At 52.2% G+C, this 16,873-nt stretch overlaps 2 protein-coding genes across 2 annotated transcripts in view; one reads left to right on the top strand and one right to left on the bottom strand.

Annotated features, from left to right (window-relative positions):
• The window catches only part of LOC134507016 (ATP-dependent RNA helicase DDX19B), a 445,506-nt gene that overhangs the window by 329,952 nt on the left and 98,681 nt on the right, over positions 1 to 16,873 (top strand). The gene's annotated exons all lie outside the window — the stretch shown is intronic.
• On the bottom strand, positions 1,624 to 15,364 carry PDPN (podoplanin). The gene is made up of 5 exons (XM_063317704.1): positions 15,082 to 15,364; positions 10,035 to 10,120; positions 8,578 to 8,662; positions 3,714 to 3,825; positions 1,624 to 2,746 (listed from the first exon to the last, which is right to left on the bottom strand). Exons 1-5 carry the CDS (start codon positions 15,362 to 15,364, stop codon positions 2,740 to 2,742), a joined length of 573 nt encoding a protein of 190 aa, XP_063173774.1. The 3' UTR covers positions 1,624 to 2,739.

Here is a 16,873-nt window from a genome sequence, read left to right as displayed (position 1 = left end):
TCCCAGCTTGTAAACTGTCTGGTTGCTGTTTACCTTTTACCTCTTGGTTGTCCCTGGTCCTCTTCCTCTAAGTGAATCCTGTTGATAACTTGATGGGGTGAAAAATGGTCACAATTACAAGAGAAACTAATTTGAAAGTACTTTGAAAAACTAGTCTGCAAGCTGTTCTCGGCTAAATCATCTGTGATAAAAGAGCCTCTCTTAGAAATGAACTGGAAGATTCATTGAACTATTAGTAAGGTGCGTGTCACCTGTTCCATCATCTCAGATGTTTTAACTTCCCTTCTTAGCCCCAGAGCAGCTTGTGAGTCCTGCATCCGTCCTGAGATACTTCTTGACTGTTCTTGAGTCCCGCCAGGAGGGAAGAGGGAGAGAGCCTGCTGGGGCAGGAACTGTTCAGGGGACGGGTCGAAGACAGCCCTGGCCTCTCTCTCCATCCCAACTTTAGCAAGCAATCATGCATCTCGCTGGCTGATTGCTGAAAAAGTAGACCATTCTCAAATTTTACTACAGAAGACAGGTTTTATTTCCAAAGTGTTGCTGTTTCAGTAACCAACGGCACAAAACTTTGAGCCTTTTTTGGGAGGGAGCTGACATTATAAAGGTCTCTCTGCTGCAGCAGGCCTTCAGCACGTATTCCATGCGGCTGACAAGTTTTGCTTTAGGTGGGAGGGGAAACAACACATGCCCCATCCCCTGGGGTAGTGATATCGGATGCCATTCAGATACGCTGAAATACAGGTTGTTGGGACCTTGTTGAATTTCCAAGTCTTGCTAAATGGTCTTTTCTTTAGATATAGGGACCAAAAACAGGTGCACAGACTAAGGGGCAGATTTCACACAGTTAACTCTCATTTTCTTGTCAAATGTCGCTTGCAATCTGCTGTCAAAAGTATTACTGAAGTTTTTTTTTTTAATCCGTTCACTTGTGTCCGATTCTTGGAGACTGCCTGGATGAGTCCCTGCAGTTTTCTTGGCAAGGTTTTTCAGAAGTGGTTTGCCATTGCTTCCTTCCTAGGGCTGAGAGAAAGTGACTGGCCCAGGGTTACCCAGCTGGCTTCGTGCCCAAGGCGGGACTAGAATTCACTGTCTCCTGGTTTCTAGCCTGATGCCTTAACCGCTGCACCAGACTGGCTCTCATATTACTGAAGATACTTCTTTAAAATACTCACCTTGAATTTGGGGCTCAGTCATGTCCCCAGGATTTCTAGAAATTAAATCTTGAAGCGGGAAGGGGCTGCATGTCTAGCACACATGTACAAAGAAGAGAGCACATGAATGCTTGGAGGCTGCTTTCTCTGCTTTTTTTCAAGTGTATAATACATCATCATGGGTTGCAGTCTGGCTAACCACATTTGACTGGACTGATTATGCCAGTTGCCATCAGCTGACTGGTTCCATAAATTTTCATGGATGTGCAACAGCAACCTCTTTGTCTTACAGTGGTGGTCACATTTGTGCCAGCATCCTCTTAGAGCATTTCTACAAAGTGGGTGGACCAAATTATATATACAGTTAGTCTCTCCCTCCCCTGGGCAGCCCTCAACCCTGCCCACTGCACTTCTGCTTTTCCTATTTGAAAGTGGGGGTAACTCTGAAGACGCATTAAGCGCTAATGGGTCTTCAGAATTACCCCACTTTTAAATAGGGAAAGGAAGAAGTGCAGGGGGCAGGGTTGAGGGCTGCCCAAGGGAGGGAGAGACTTAACTACTTTTGCCCCCCTGCGTCTCGCCAAGCCCTCCAAATCCCCTGCCCAATTGTAATTCATGGGATGGGGAAAGGCAGAGAGGCCCAGGCAGGGCCCGTGTCCCCAGGATCCCGTATCCGCAAGGAGCTCTCCGTGTGCCTGATGGGGCAGGAGAACAAGGGTACTTAGGCGCAAAAGGAGTGGCCGGTTTTAGGCATCCCACAACATCTCTGCATCCATCCGCCCCCTTCCTTGAAAGCTGGAGGGAATCTCGTGTGTGCAGCTCTTAATGCGTTTTCTGAGGTGATCTAATCCCCAACCAGAAAGGCAGTGCAAGAGACCCCATCAGTACCCCCCAGGTTCCTGGGGCACAGACAGTTGTCCATCGTTACCGCTTACGGCAGCCATAACATCTGAACTTCCCCTGGGAGGAGGACTAACCGGTATGCTTTGCAATCGACAAGGAAGTGTCTCTCTAAGCAAGAAGGCTCCGAGATGGATTCAAAGGCTAGGCTTGAATTTTAGGCCTTTCTGGGCTTGAAATTCTTGAAGGGCAGGATGTCCAGATAGTCATGTTGGTTACTGCATTTACTTCAGAATGCAGAAGGGCATCCCAGCTGTGTAAGAGATGCACTCCGATCTCTTGCCCAAACAGTGCCACGGGTTGAAAAACAACGCAAAAGAGAAAGAACCTGTGGGAATATGAAGTGTGGGTGCCCATCTTGTTCTAGGAATCCTGTCCTATGGCACTTGGGTCCTTTACTTTTACTACCTGTAAACAGGATCAAAAAGGTAAAACAGCTGGCTTGTTCTTCTTTCTTTTCTTTTTTTTGGAAAAAAACACTTCTTTTACCATTCCCTGGCAATGTACTTAAAATTCTTTGAAGGCCGGATTACAAGGCCTTGTGAGGAAATAGTGTGGAATCTCTAATCAGCTAGCAGACATCCAGTCACTCTTCCCACAGATCATAGTCCCATGCTAATACAAGAGATTTCCCCCTAAAATCAGAAAGTGGCTTTCCGATGCAAATTTTCTCCCTCTTCAGTGAGGTTTAGGGCCTGGGGAAAAAAAAGAAAGGAAGAAATGGTGTAAGTTTAGGGTTATACAGGACATTTCTTTCAGGAATGTTTATATGGCAGTTAGTCCTTCCCTTCCTCTTTTCCTTACAACACCCCTGTAAGGTAGTCTGGCTGGGAGAAAGGGTCTGGCCCAAAGTCACATGCTGAGCTTCTGTGGCTAAGGGTGGACTCTGCCTCGCAACTGGCTGAACCAGATAAATCCACAAATCCATGGTTTATCCTCCTCTCTACCTAAGCAAATATCCATGGGATGTTTAGAGTTCTCAGTTTCAGCCTTTTCTGATTTTGAAGTCGCAATTAAAACCAATTTTTTAAAGGTGGTGTTTTTAATGTTTAGCGTGTGCGATTTAGTGTCATTGGGGCCAGATTCAAATACAAACATCGACAATTTTCCATATTCTGGCAAGCAGTCTGTTTCGAGGGGAGGTGGAGGTGGCAGTTGAGGATTTGGCTTAGCCAGCATTTTGGGGAGGCAGAATGGATTTGCATCTCCTGATCAATATACGGATACGGAGTGGGGGCCGGCAGGGAGGCTGCTGGAAACACCTTGCCAGCCCCCTCTTCCAGCTGGCAGGAGGGGGCTCAGGAACCGCACTAAAGGAAAGCTAAATCATCTTGGCAGCCGGGCAAAAACACAAAAGGAATCGGGGGAAGTGGAATAACGGTGTTTTAAAAAGTGTATCTTTGACAGTAGCCTGCCTAGAAAAATAATGCCCGTCGCTGTTTGTTTCAATCCCAGGTGGCTGTGGAAGCCGAAGAACGTGTGGGCAAAGCCGCGTGCTGTCGAGGAGGAGGAGAGATCAGCCGGTTCCTCCACTGCACCGGCATGCTTAAGTTGAAGTCAGCGACACGCCCCCCTGACGACCACGCGAGCTCCCGCAGTGCTGCACTGAGAGGACCCCTGCCCCCCCCTTTCGCCACAGTCCCCGCCCAGCAAAGTACTTACGAGTACCTGCCCGACATTTTCTTGGCGACGGCGATGATGATGCCCGTGGCCACCGCAATAGCCGCAATGGTGCCAACGATGATGCCAACCAGGGTGGCCGTTTCCAGGCTGTCTGCAGGGGAAAGCAGAGAGACGAGGAACGTCACTTGGGAGAAGCACCGTTACCGTACCGTCTGATGCTGAGTCTACTCGGAAGCGAGGCTCGTTTGGTCGGAAACGGCTCCCATCCAGTGAGAGGGCAAAGCTGCTCTCTCCGGGTGCCACATCAGATGGCCGAGCTCACCACCCTCTGCCAGCCAGGTTTGGGGTACAGTCAGAGTTGTAGCCCGGCGACCTCTGGCCAGACTTATTGCTCTAAACTGCAGGGCCGCGTCTCCGTCGGCTGCTGGCCAGGAGGGCCAGTCGGGGCCCCGGAGGTACCTGGGAAGGCTTGGACCTTGGGGCTTCCGCCCGAGAGAAATCCAGTGCTGGCATCCAGACTCTCCCTGAAGCACAAACCGGCCTTGGGAAGAGCCGAGCCACCGTTCCAGTGGCCTCGGTGCATCTGCCGTGATGGGCGGCACGTTTTTGGCAAGGGCGGGGACTGAGCCTGACTGGTCCCCGGCCCCTGTGCCAACGGGGGCCCCAGAGGGTGCACTGGCTCCCAGGCCAGCTGCGCTCGCAGCACACATGCCACATGCGTGCCCTGGAGGGGAAGCTCTGACCAGCCACAGGAGCCCAGCCCAGTGAGAGGGACTGTTCTTCCCTGCTCGTCCCCGCCTTGCCCAGCAGGTTGGAAGGTAAGCTGCTGCTGCTGCTGCTGGGCGACGGTTCCTGCGGGAGGATGAATGTGGGGCTTTCCGAAGGAGAACAGGCCTTTCGGCATGTGTGGGCAGCGTCGTGCTCGAGATCACCCCCAAGGGATGCAAATGCAAAAAGAATTAGTGTGGGTTGGCTTCGTTGCGTCACTGCTTAGGTGTGTGCTGCCGGCTCCTGTTGTGTGGCTATTCAGGATGCCTTCATGGATGCAGCGAGCGTCACCTCCGAAGGTGTGGAAGACGCTGGTGACGAGCTGGCGAGGTTTAGTGGGGAGGCCTCTGTGCCCGCTCTTGGGCCTTGTTGAGGTTGGGATTCAAAGGCCTGAGCGGTCAATGCGTTATCGGCATCTGAAAAGCCCGCACTCAGCAGGAGGTGGCACCCATGCATCTGAACTCAGCAAACCAGCATCAGTGTGGTTCAGTTGTCACCGCCTCCTCCCCGCACGTGTCTGGGCTGACTGCTTGCTGGGTGCTTCCTCCCTCCCGGGCTTGGTGTTGTACGTTCGTTTACCGTTGCGCTCTGGGTGGCGAAGGCTCTGGGCGCCCGTGTATTTAAGAGGCTCTGCAAAAGAGAGACTGTGCTGGTGGGCCTGCTAAGCTTGGGGGGGGGGGTTGAATGTCCACACCCTGTTCAAGCTCTTGCATGCTGTTGGTGTGGCCCGCGGTGCATATGGCTGCAATGGGACGTTCGCACGTGTTGGCTTTTGACTTGTTTGCTGAAGTTCCTCTTTAGTACGTTGAGAGTTAAAAGAAGCGCAGCTTGGCTAGCAAGGCTGTGCGCGTGATTCCTGCACAATCTATTCTGCCGTATCCCGCTGAGCACCGCAACGTAATGCATGGGCAACAAACAACAAACCAGGCGGGGCTTCTGGGTAGCAGCTCCTGCGCTCTGAAATAATTGCCTCTGCTCTCGCCTCGTTCCATGGGACCCCGAGGATCATTTTGTTCGTTTCAGGAGGTGTTTGGCATCTCCTCCCTGCCCCCCTGGCCTCGGAGCAGGGCCCAAGAGGAACACTAGAGAAAGAGAGAAGGGGCTGCCAAAGGAATATGGTAGTTGTAAGCAGTTAACATGTGGCATGGTTAATTACTGGGCTAATACCATGACAGAATATGGTAGCTTGTCACCATTGACAAATGGGGCTGGGCACGGGATGGCTGCAGGCCTTAAACCAGGAGGTCAGGGTGCGGCGTGAGATTTGATCCCTTCCTAGAAGCAAAAGGGCCTTCTGTACCGCAACACACCAGGCAGGCCCCAGTGGAAGTGAGCCACCTGCCCAGCTGGTGACCAGCTGCTTCTGCCATTCAGCCAGGGCCTTTTCCTGGCACTCTCAGTGAAGGAGACCTCAGGGAGGAGAAGGGAACAGGTGCCCTCATACAAACATTTTGGCGCTGCTGGTATAGATGTGAAACTCAAAAGATAGAGGAGAAACATGTAGGAAACAGATTATAACAACTGGCAAGTTAGGAGCCTTGCTGGGCTGGGCCTGCATTGGTTGGGGAGAGCTCTCTGAAGGTAATTCATCCACAGCCCTGTGTACCCTGGTACAGATTATTAAACCCACAGACTCCCAAAATTGCTGGAAAGGAGGGGGCAGAAAGGAACTCTTTTACATCTTTGGTGGGCAGGCCCTAAAATAAAAATATTATGGAGTATGGTAAGCAAGATAATTAGCGTATTATCTCCAAACCGTTTGTAGCAGAAGTAAAATTACGATCGTTTTTTTAATATCTAAAAGTTGTGTTAATTGCCCTGCTGGCAGCAGCCAGATCGACACTGGAAATCACATTCCCGCTCAACCCCCCACTGGTTCTCTGCTTGAATTAAGTACGGCTTGTGATATGGATGGAGAAATTAAAAAGAAGCTGTGTTAGGCTAAAAGAATGTTATGTTCGGTGGCATCCAATCAATAAAGATAGTAAGGGTAAGACTAGAATTACAGAAGGCTCCGGTCAAATATTTAATCTGTTAATGTCATCATTTTTTGTGGCTTCTTCCCCCATTTTTTTTTAACAAAATGAATCAAAGTTACTGGCTTATATATAGGTGTATATAATCTGTCTTGGAAGTAAGAGTTTGGGGGATCTGCCTTCACTGTTAGCCACAAATACCAGATGAACCTCTGACTTCTAAATTTCCCTCGGCTTCGATAAACTGAGCCTTCTCTCGTGAATCCTATTCTTTCTCCTGGAGGAAAACTCAGATTTATCAGGAGCGGTTTGCTGGCTTTCTGCTTTTGACTGCAGCTTTGGGAGATAAAACCTTGCAAAAACAAGCTTATACCTCTGCAGAAGTATTTGTGGTGCCTCATCATACCGATCTCAGGCCCATGGCAAGCTACAGGAGATTTTTCATTTATAGAAGGAAGTCTGGGAAGCATTCTATTGCAAATATCGTACTAGAGGTTCATGAAATTATATTATTGTTGTGTTCTCTCATCCTCAAAGGCCACTTGCAACGTACTTATGCAGACCACAAGTTGCGAACTCCTTATTTAGGAGCCCCCAACCAAAATCTACTACCCTCTGGTAATTTTAGCCTTTCAGATAAGAGTTCCGCCTTCTAGAGCACCAGCGAAGGAAAGGTTTTTCCCTTTGATGGGTATCCTCGGGCTGTTTGAACCCCATCGTATTTGTTTATATTTATTTATATTTCGAATTTCCCTTCAGTCTGCCCCTCCTCAGGGAGGAAGACGGACAGCAGGGATGGCTGTTCGTTTGACCTCTAAGAAAAATACGCTAAATCTGGAAAATCCAGTCAAGGTGATAGATTTCTAGCAATTTCAGTATTTTATCAAGATCCGCACCCTTTCTCGGATAGCTGCGCTTTGTGTAAGAACTTTAAAAAAAATGTAAAAATGTGACTTTAATCAATTTAAATAAATAAACAAATAAATAATAACAACCTTAAAAAAAAACAAGGCCAGCTTTTCTCAGCTGCCTTTCAAATTCAGACTCAGAATATCCAAAATAATTCAGGATGTGGAGTCCTCGGTGCTCTCTGAGCTTGGTGGTTTGTTTGCAGACATTTCATGACCCGACTGGGTACCGTCATCAGTGCGAGGGAGGGTGGGGTTTGCTCCCTGTTGATATACAGTAGCTTGCCCTGCCAGTGTTGGAGTGGTGGTGGTTGGTGGAGACCAACAATCAGGCAGAAAACAACACCCTAATCAGGGAACTACCAGGGAGAAAACCAACCCCACCCAACACTGGCAGGGCAAGCTACTGTATATCAACAGGGAGCAAACCCCACCCTCCCTCGCACTGATGACGGTACCCAGTTGGGTCATGAAACGTCTGCAAGAAAACCACCAAGCTCAGAGGGCGCCAGGGACTCCACAGTTCAGCCCTGAGCTACGGAGTTTCTCTTGTATTGATAATTTTGGATGCTCGTTTATTACATTCATTCCTTGGACAGGACGAGTTGCCTTCCAGTTCCTTGAGGCTTTCTTCTGGCTTCAGCAGAGGGCTGTGGGGTGGCGCCTTAGTCCATTTGCAGTCCCCCTTTAATTTGGGGTCCCCCTTCCCGGGTCATGGCGTTAAAGAATCGGCCCCGCTGGTGTCTCACGAAGAAGCTTGTTTCGCCTGGCCTCCCAACCAGCATGAGGAGGAGGGTTCTGCTTTGTCAGGAAACCAGAGGAGAGCCCGCTGGTTTTCTGTTACACAAGAGGAGCAGCACTCATTAGCGTGGCTCCGAGTTCAAGTAAGGATTGCGGTAACCCAAGAAAGCAACTTAATCGTCCCTCAGTCCGTTCCTTGAGATTCAGCCCAGGCCTGCGCCCCGTTTTCTATATACAGGCCCCTTTTGGCCCGACTGCCAGGGCTGGCGTGGGACCAGCTTGCCCCGGGGAGGGGATGGAAGACCAGCTAATTTGGGAGGTTACCTGATCTGCCGTATTCATTATGTAACTGTCAGCTTGGGGTCGGCTTGTCAACACAACCTCGTAGAGCATCAGCAAGAGTGGCTGACGCTGTTTTGGTGGCGGATACTTCTTTTAAAAAATGGATGTTTTCGTGCTTTTTGCCCCATTACAAATCTCCCAGATGACCCACATGCAGACACGCCGTACCATTAGAGGTTTCTGGAAGTTCTGGGTCAGTTGTGTTCTCACCAAGGTCAGTGGAAGGCAAGATGCTGTCCGTAGTAATCAGTTCCTGAAAGAGGCAGTTGCCTATTAATGTAACCAAACTGGGGTGGTCTCATTCAATATCTATCTATCTATCTGTCTATCAGCCTGCAGTCTCATTCAACCAACCAACCAACCAACCAACCAACCAACCTCCCTCCCTCCCTCCCTCCCTCCCTCCCCCTTCCTTCCTTCCTTCCTTCCTTCCTTCCTTCCTTCCTTCCTTCCTTCCTTCCTTCCTTTCTTCCTTCCTTCCTTCCTTCTTTCTCTTTCTTTCTTTCTTTCTTTCTTTCTTTCTTTCTTTCTTTCTTTCTTTCTTTCTTTCTTTCTTTCTTTCTTTCTTTCTTTGCCTGCCCAAGTCAAAAGGGTTTTAACAGATTAAAAATTATCAACAGCAACAACCATAAATCAGCCCTCCCACGTGGTGGACGCCAGTAACATTTAATCATGGTTGAAGATTTGGTGAACCAAAACAGTCTTCAGTGATCTTCTAAATTGTCATTTAGAAGGGAGGGAGGGGGCTTCGCGACCCTCTGTGGGTACAGAGGCCATCACAGAGAAGGCCTGCCATCTTGTCCACATCCCGAAGTTCAGGAAAAGGGGGACTTTTGACAGGCCTCCCGCCGGATGGGCAGATTCAAGGGAAGGGTGATTCATCAGGAATCTCTCTGTTCCAAGAGGACCCTTTCTGAGATTCGGCTTGGGAAGTTGGGAAGGGGGGCATTTATATCTCACTGTACTTCAGAACGCTCAAGCAGACCTATGTGGGTCCCCACCCCGGACAGGTGGAAGACGGCCAGGTTGCGTTGAGTGAATGGCCAGCCCCCATTCAGCCAGCGAGCCTTGGACGTGAGCCATGCAAGTAACAATAACAGTAACAGGGGTCTCTTAAAGGGCTGCCCTTGCTCCTTTGTGGCAGCAAAGCTAACCAAGGGCCTTGTTGAACTTAAGGACAAAGAGTGTGTAGGCTCAGCAGTAAACCATGGTTTGCTGAATAGGCCACAAGGAGCTTCAAGCAAACAGCATGACTAAGCATGTGTGCAAGACAGTGTCAATAATAGGAATAGGGAAAATAGGGATCAGGGTTTCCACTAGGGAACATTCATATTCTTCTTGCAATTCACCTGTTTTGAGTCTCCTTTAAAAAAAAACGCTGTGCTTTGTTTGGCTGCTGAGTTGACCTGATTCTGTGCCATGATGGACAGCCAGGTACAGTGGCCAGAGACTGATAACTGGGTAGCTGGTCCTCTCTTTGCATGGAGGGAGGGGTCCCTGGTTTTTCTAATGGACTTCTGCGAAGAGCTAGAAGGAAATGGGCAGGACTCTCTTTGCCCAAGGCTTGTCGAAGCCTTGCCCGCCCAGACCCAGTTGCCCCTTTTCAAAGGGGAGCGGATACTCACCAGGGTGGGCACTTCGGAATAGTCTGAAGCCTCGCTGGCCCTTGCGGGGGCCGTGGCCAACTCCCCCTCCGCTTGTGGTGTGGTTGCTGGACAAGACACAAGAGGAGCAACAGAAATGGGTGGGGGGCAGGGACGGCAGATGTTGCTGCCCCAGAGCATAGGCGAGCCCCCTCTCCGAGGGGCGGCTGGTCCACTGGCTGCGTTTCACCCTTTGGCAGCCCTCCCCCTCCCCTCCCCCTGGGTCCCTCTTCTCCCAGTTCCATTTTCCCTTCCTCTTCCCTCCCCCCCCCCCGCAACTCTTAGGCTCGGCACGCTTCCGAAATGGTGGGGAGGTGGGGGCTCTAGGCCTTTCGGGAGCACAGTGCCCCACGCAAATCAGAAGCAAAGGGGCACAACTCGGTTTTGGGAGAGGCCTCCTTGAACTGGCGGTGCCGTTTCTTGTGCCCGGGTGGAACACTGGAAAGCGCCCTGTTGCTTCAGGGAATGGCGGGGAGGCTGTGCCAGGCACGGCCGGGAAGCCAGTCTTGAAACATGCCCAATCCTGGCAGCACCCCATTCCCCGCCTGGCCTTCTTCTCCGTTTTGGCCGCACCTGCCAGGAGGAGGGAGGGAACCTGTGTGCCTTCCGTGGGCGCAGGCGTTTCTGGGCAGAGACGTGGGAGGAACAGTCACTTTGGCCAACAGGCTACCTTATTTTAGAGGCAGTTAATTTTAACTGGTGGTTAATCAGTAGTTTAATGTTATGTTATGTCTTGCCCTTGCTCGGCCCTGTTTTGGAGTACGGCTTCTGGCAGGCGCACGCAGATAAAAGTGTGCTGCGGGAAGCCTCTTATTGCAGAGGCGGGAATCTCGAGCGTTTCAGCCAGGGCTGGCGACGGGAGCTGGGGAAGGTAGGGAACCTGTCCGGGGGAAGGTATTTCCATCTACCCACCCTTTACGCGGCCGAGCGCGTGTCACGTTCAGGGTTGTCTTCCTCTGGGGGAAATGCGGTAGACAAATTAGGAGATGATGAGAAAACGAGGAGCTGCATTGGGTTACCCTCTGGACCAGGCTAACTAATGACCTTTGCCAGGTGGGGCGGCGCTGCCAGTTCGGATAGCTCTGAAAGTGGACTCGGCTGACCTTGGGGCTCAGGCCGGGGGGAAGAGGGAGCGGCCCTCTGGCCACACCCGGAGGCTTCCCGAAGGCCCCAGGCCGACTGCTCTGTGACCGGGCACTGGGGCAGGCGGGCCTCGGCCTCGTCCGGTCTGGGGGCTCCTCCTGGTTTCCACAAAGGTCATTCTCAGATTTTCTCAGAGGAAGATGCATCTGCCCAGCTGTGAGATCGGCTTGTCCTCCCTTGTTTTGAACCAGGCGGGGAGCCCTGCCCAGCTTCCGAGCAGGTTTCCCTTTTTCTCTTTTGGGACCAAAGGTGACCTGGCAGAGCAGCGTCACTGGAGGCCTCCCTGACCCTGGTGCACAGGGCAGAGCGCAGCCAGTGCCCCCACACCCTGCCCGGTCAGAAAACCGTGGGGCGTTTCCAGGCAGGAATCGTTCATCAGGCCCCACGCGTGGTTTGGCCGTTGCGGCATGAGATGGCTGAGGAGGAGGAGAGGGCTTCTGAAACAGCAGTGAGGGAATCTTCAAATGGATTCTTTTGGGCTGCTTGGCAGAGTCCCGGGCTTTGTGTGGCAGGCCTCCCCTCAGCGACTGGAAAAACTCTCAGGCAGAAAGACTAATTGGGCCTTGCCCCCAAATCTGGTAATTGTGCCAGTTTGGCTGTAATTTGGCCAACCTGATCTAGAAAGGTCTCGGCTAATATGGTGCAATTTCCTTTCTGTTGCAAACTTAATTCTCTTTCTACAGAAAGCTGATTCAGACATGGATTACTCATTGCCTTTTGCAGCGCCAGAATCTGACCGAGCACATTCCTTTCCCAAGTTTCCTGCCAAGGTGCACTCGGCCAGGAACAGGGCTGCAGCTAATAACTTGACATTTAGCAACGATGGGTATTAGGCGTTACGCACAGAGCTGAGTCAAAGTTCATCTTAAAACTGTGGCTTGAAGGAGTAGGAGGGAAGGTTCTGTTAAAGAATGAAAAAACAACGTTTTTCGGGGTCACGATAGTTGCTGCAGCTGAGGTGTTGTAAAGGCAGAAACAGGGCCCTCCCAGTGGTCTGGTTTCATTATGATGACACATGTTGGTGCCTGAAACCAAATCAGAGTGAAAGCAGCTTTTTCTATAGTAACTTACAGGGTGGTCAGCAAGGCACCCAGCTGCTATGCTTGTCCAGTTTATCTACCCATGATTAACCATCATTGTTTACCCAGCCTTCTGGGTTTGCCAACTCTGTGCCATAAACGGGTGACCTGAGGTTGGCACAACGCATGACTAGTTCAGTGTCCGCAAACACATTCTTGGTCAGCAGTCACAAAAAATCCAGGCCCAGGGAAGTGACAGCCAGGCAGCTTTCAGAATCCGGAGTCTGAACCAGCAGCACCCACCACAAACCACGGTGATGGCGAGATGGCAGTGCGTGGGGGGCGTCTTTGCACTGCAGATGCGAACCTTACACACCCGCCTCGTGATGTCCGACGCAAGTTGTGACCCCGTCCTCCCTGCAGACCCCCTCAGGCAGCGCCAGAAGCCGGCTCCTAGAGGCTGACCCATGGCTGGCCAGTCCCGTCCCTCCTGGAAAGTCTGCGTGTCCCGCAGGCCCAGCTGTTCCCTTTCAGACCTCGCAAGAGCTTAGGGTGACCCGCTTTGGAGCCTCTCCTAATTTTACCTCCCCAGCAACTTCCCTGTGAGGTGGCTGGGTCTGGGAGGGAGGGAGCCAGCCAGAGGGCTTCCATGGCCACGGGAGGGCCTGAGCTGCCCGGACCTATCAAGTCAGATCTGTATCATGGGCGTAGACCAGCGTAATGCCCGGTCCTAAGTCTCGGTTGCTCTTTGAGTTCGCTCTGAGGCTGTCCTGGCACCGCTTAGCTGCTTTGTTCGCAGGACCAACCTGGTTACAAAACAAACTCATTTTCGGACGTCACACAATCCATAGTCTCATAAACAGACCCACCACGCGCCGGAAAATATGCGTCAAGGCTGAAACGAGCCAAGTTCCACGCGCTGGACGAGCGCAGTTGCTAGATTGGCACGTGGCCTGGGCAGCACGGCGGTTCCGAACTGATGCCCTGCTTCTCAGGGGCATCATCTTAAAAAGGAGTTGTCTGGGGAGGATCTGCAGCTGGTTCCTCTCCACAAATTGAATTAATCCAGAAGAGGGCCCCCGTGGCCTCTTTGACGTGCCTAAGACAGGAACAGGCCCCCCACAGGCCTGACGTGGCCCTGGACATTATTGTCTGGCAGCTCCAGAGCCCCTAAGGTTGTGCCTGCCACTAATGAATTTTGGAGGGGAAGTTGTTGGCGGGTGGGGGGGAAGGACCGTCTCAGCAAAGGAGGCAGAATCAAAACTCTGACCTTTGCCCCCTAGAGACATGCCCGCCTTGCTTTGAGCCAGGATTGCTTGCTGATTTTTCAGCACGTCTGAATGTCGATACTCCCGAGCCACTTCCTGCTTTGTGTGTTTGCTGGAGCTGAACCTCTGCAGGCAACACATTTTCCTTTGGGCAAAAGCTTTGGCAGCTTCAGCCACGTCTTGCCTCAAGCCGCGGTTTGCAGGAGGCATTACGCATGCTTGGCGACCACAGTGTCTGGGTGCACATCAGGAATCATTGTTTGCAAGCCACGACACCACAACAGACAAGCTACATCAGGGCTCAGTGCAATTGCGAACCACCCAAAACACGTGGGACAGACTGTTGTTGCTATTTGGGAGAAAGAAGCATTGAAACTGGGGGTGGGGGGTGGAGTATTTCTGCAGGTATCTGCTGAAAAGCTTGGTTAAGTCCAGAGGAGCCTTGCAGGCCTTTTCAGTTTGGTTCCCCACCCCACTCCCCGGCCTTTTTGGGAAGTGCCAGTCTGCCATCCGAGAAAGTTTTTAGAAAAAGACCTTCCTAACCTTCCCTCAGTGAGAGCCAGCAGGAGCGCCTGGCTGGCCTTGGCCGATCTTAAGCCAAGTCAAACCTGGCTAGTACTCGGAAGGGGGACCACACGGGAATCACAGCCCTGCGGGGTGGATGGGAAGTTGAAAAAATACCTCAGAGGAAGGTGGTAGCAAACCACTTCCACACATGGAGGGTTTTCCTCCTTCACCTTCCTTCCCAGCCAGGAAGCCCCGGGCACCTTGGAAACCGTTAGGGCTGGGCGTGCAGTAGAAAGCGCCCAGAGGCTTTCCCGGTGCTTCCAGCAGCCTGTCTGGGGCAGGGGTTCTTCATGCCACCTTCCTGCCCCATCTTGGTTTCTCAACTCAGTTGCAGCGGCCCTCTGCTCCTTTCAGAGCAAGGGCAGAACGTTGTTCCCATTCTCCAGATTTACAGGCTGCAGTTACGAAACGCACCAGGCCGGCTCTGCGCAGCCCCTGCACCACCCCCATGTCCATTCCTCCCCCTTCCAAACCGCGTGGCTGTTGGGCACCTTCGGTTGTCTGGATACAGCATTAAAAGGAAGAATGTTTGAATCCTGAAAAACGACTCTTTTACTGGTAGACGAAGTTGGCCTTATTTTTCACTTCCCGGAATGAGTAAAAGCATTCCTCTTCCCAAACATTCTTATTTACTTGCCCACCCATTATGTCTCCCCCTCCTAACGCACTCGGTGGGTGGCTTTTTCCCATGTTGTTGTGAAGCTGCCTGCAGAAAACTAGGAACAATCTATACTCGCTTGATGGGGCTGTAAGTGCGCGGTAACAGAACGAAACTTTTACGTGCAACTGTTTTGCTGATTAAACCCTTTTGCGTTGCAACATTTCATCTGTTTCAGCTTTGCTCCTTTTTACTTTTAGGACTCGTATTTTAAATCGCGTTCTGATTTTATAACGCTGAACAGCCCTGAGCGTTCAGGGAGGGATGATTGAAATATCGGGTAACTAAAATAAGTACAGAGATGCTATTTTGCCAAAAATACTGACTTTCCCATGCAAGATCACTCCGATCTGGACATCTTGTGCTGTTCTTACCTTCCTTGGCAAAGATGCAGACAGTCGCCCCGGCCACGAGGAAAACAAGGAGCTGCATTTTAACGGTCATATCTGGATTCCCGTTCCCGTTCCCGAAGAGAGAGGAGCGAAAGGAGGCTGACCAGCCCTGAATAATCCCCGTCCTCCGCAGTCTGCCAGGCCTGGCAGAAGTTTCTTTTGGCTCGACCGTCTCCGCGAAGAGGCTGCAGCGGCCACTCTCTGTCTCTCTCCCGGCCTTGGCAGAGCGAGCGATGGGAGTAACTGAGGGGGGGCTCTGCCTCATCCCTCGCCCTGCTGGCTGGGTGGGATTCAGAGTGGTCCCAAGGGGCGGGCCTTGCCCCCGCCCCCCATCGCAGGTTTAATGTTACGGGAAATTCGGAGATGCCGGGATGGGTCCTGTACAGACAAGGCAAGTGGGGTGTGTGTGTGAAAAAAGGCCCCTCCTCCCTCGCAGGCAGGCCTGCTGGCGTTTCCCAGGGATAAAAATGAGCGCCGAAAGACGCCTCTGAAGCACCGCTCGGGGCTCCCTGCTTTCCATCGGTTGCTTCGCCGGTAGAAGAGGGAAGGCAGCTGCCGGGATGGTTTGGAAACACCTGATTCAAATCACCATTGAACCTCTGAACTGAAGCCCCCCCCCATCCTGGGGATAGGGGGCATTCTGTTAATGGACTGGCTGATTCTGTCCCTGCCAGGCTGAATTCTCATTCCTCCAGCTGCTCTTGGCCGCCTCCTGGCCTGCAGCCTCCCACCCGCTGTGCAAAATCTCACTTGGCCCTGGAGACAGGGCAGAGGGCTAGGTCCCTGTGGGAAAGCAGGTGAGAGCCCCCTTCCCTGTTGGGCAGGGGTGTAAAGGGCTCCTCTGGGCTTCCTCTCTGGTCGGGACCCCTGAGGCCCGCAGGGTCCACACTGTTGGGCTTGGCAGTGGGGACATCGGACAGCCAGCCCAGCCAGGACTTCTCTTTGGCTGGGCCAGGCTGACATGGCTGCCAGGCTTCCTAGGAAGCTGGAGGGGTGTGCAGCCCAGTTCCGATGCGTAGACGACAGGGTTCAAACCTCTCCTGTCTCCCTGCTGGGTCTCCAAGCTTGTGTGGTGGCGGAGGACACCCAGAGCAGCTTTCCTTTCGGCCCTCTGCCTCACCTCTCTGCCTGACGGTGGAGGAAATTGCTTGCGTGCTTCCTGTCCATCCTTCCTGCCCATCCTTCCTGTGATGTCTCCGCCTGCCTGCCATGTCGTCTTCGCAGAGGAGCAGTCTGGGGGAGGAATGTTCACCGGCCTCTCCCCAGCTTGCTGCCTCTCTCTGTAATTTTGATTCCGTTGTTTTTCACCTGCTGAAGTCGCTGGCTGTCCTGGAACATATCCCTGGAGGACTCTTGGGAACGCTTTCTGGCTTGGAGGAAACGCATCGGCCCTCCTGATCCCCTCTGATACTAAACCCTCTCTTTTGGGGAGACCCCTCTGTTGGGCCCCAAGGCCGTAGCCCCCCACCCCCTGATCCTGGAAGGAGGGATGGCCCTTTGGCCACCCGCAGTAATAAAGTCAACGTCACACTTGTGATCTCGTAGGACCCTGGACCTGTGGAGTGGCAGAGAGCACTGGGATCGGGCAGGAAACCGTTCCCAGGAGGGACTGGCCGGCCTCTTTCTTCTTAAAAGCCTCCAGAGGTGGAGGACCCACGACCCCCACGGGCAGATCTGGTGAAACGCTGGATGTCTTTCAGTTCCCAAAGCGTTTTCTCCTCTGTCCAAAGGGCTTGTTTTCGTAGCTCATCCCCAGCATGCTCTGGAGGTGCTT

This window comes from Candoia aspera, chromosome 18 (assembly GCF_035149785.1).
Source record: "Candoia aspera isolate rCanAsp1 chromosome 18, rCanAsp1.hap2, whole genome shotgun sequence".
Classification (NCBI taxonomy): domain Eukaryota; kingdom Metazoa; phylum Chordata; class Lepidosauria; order Squamata; family Boidae; genus Candoia; species Candoia aspera.
This window is presented reverse-complemented; position numbering and strand designations above follow the sequence as displayed.

What these genes read in the sequence shown, in the direction of transcription:
- PDPN (XM_063317704.1), bottom strand. Translation starts at nt 15,364, where the DNA reads ATGAGGCAGAGCCCCCCCTCAGTTACTCCCATCGCTCGCTCTGCCAAG. An exon ending in ATTCCGAAGTGCCCACCCTG is followed by an intron (nt 8,663 to 10,034) that starts GTGAGTATCCGC and finishes TGCCTCTTTCAG; the next exon opens with GAACTGATTACTACGGACAG. An exon ending in ACTTCCAGAAACCTCTAATG is followed by an intron (nt 3,826 to 8,577) that starts GTACGGCGTGTC and finishes TTTCCCCTGCAG; the next exon opens with ACAGCCTGGAAACGGCCACC.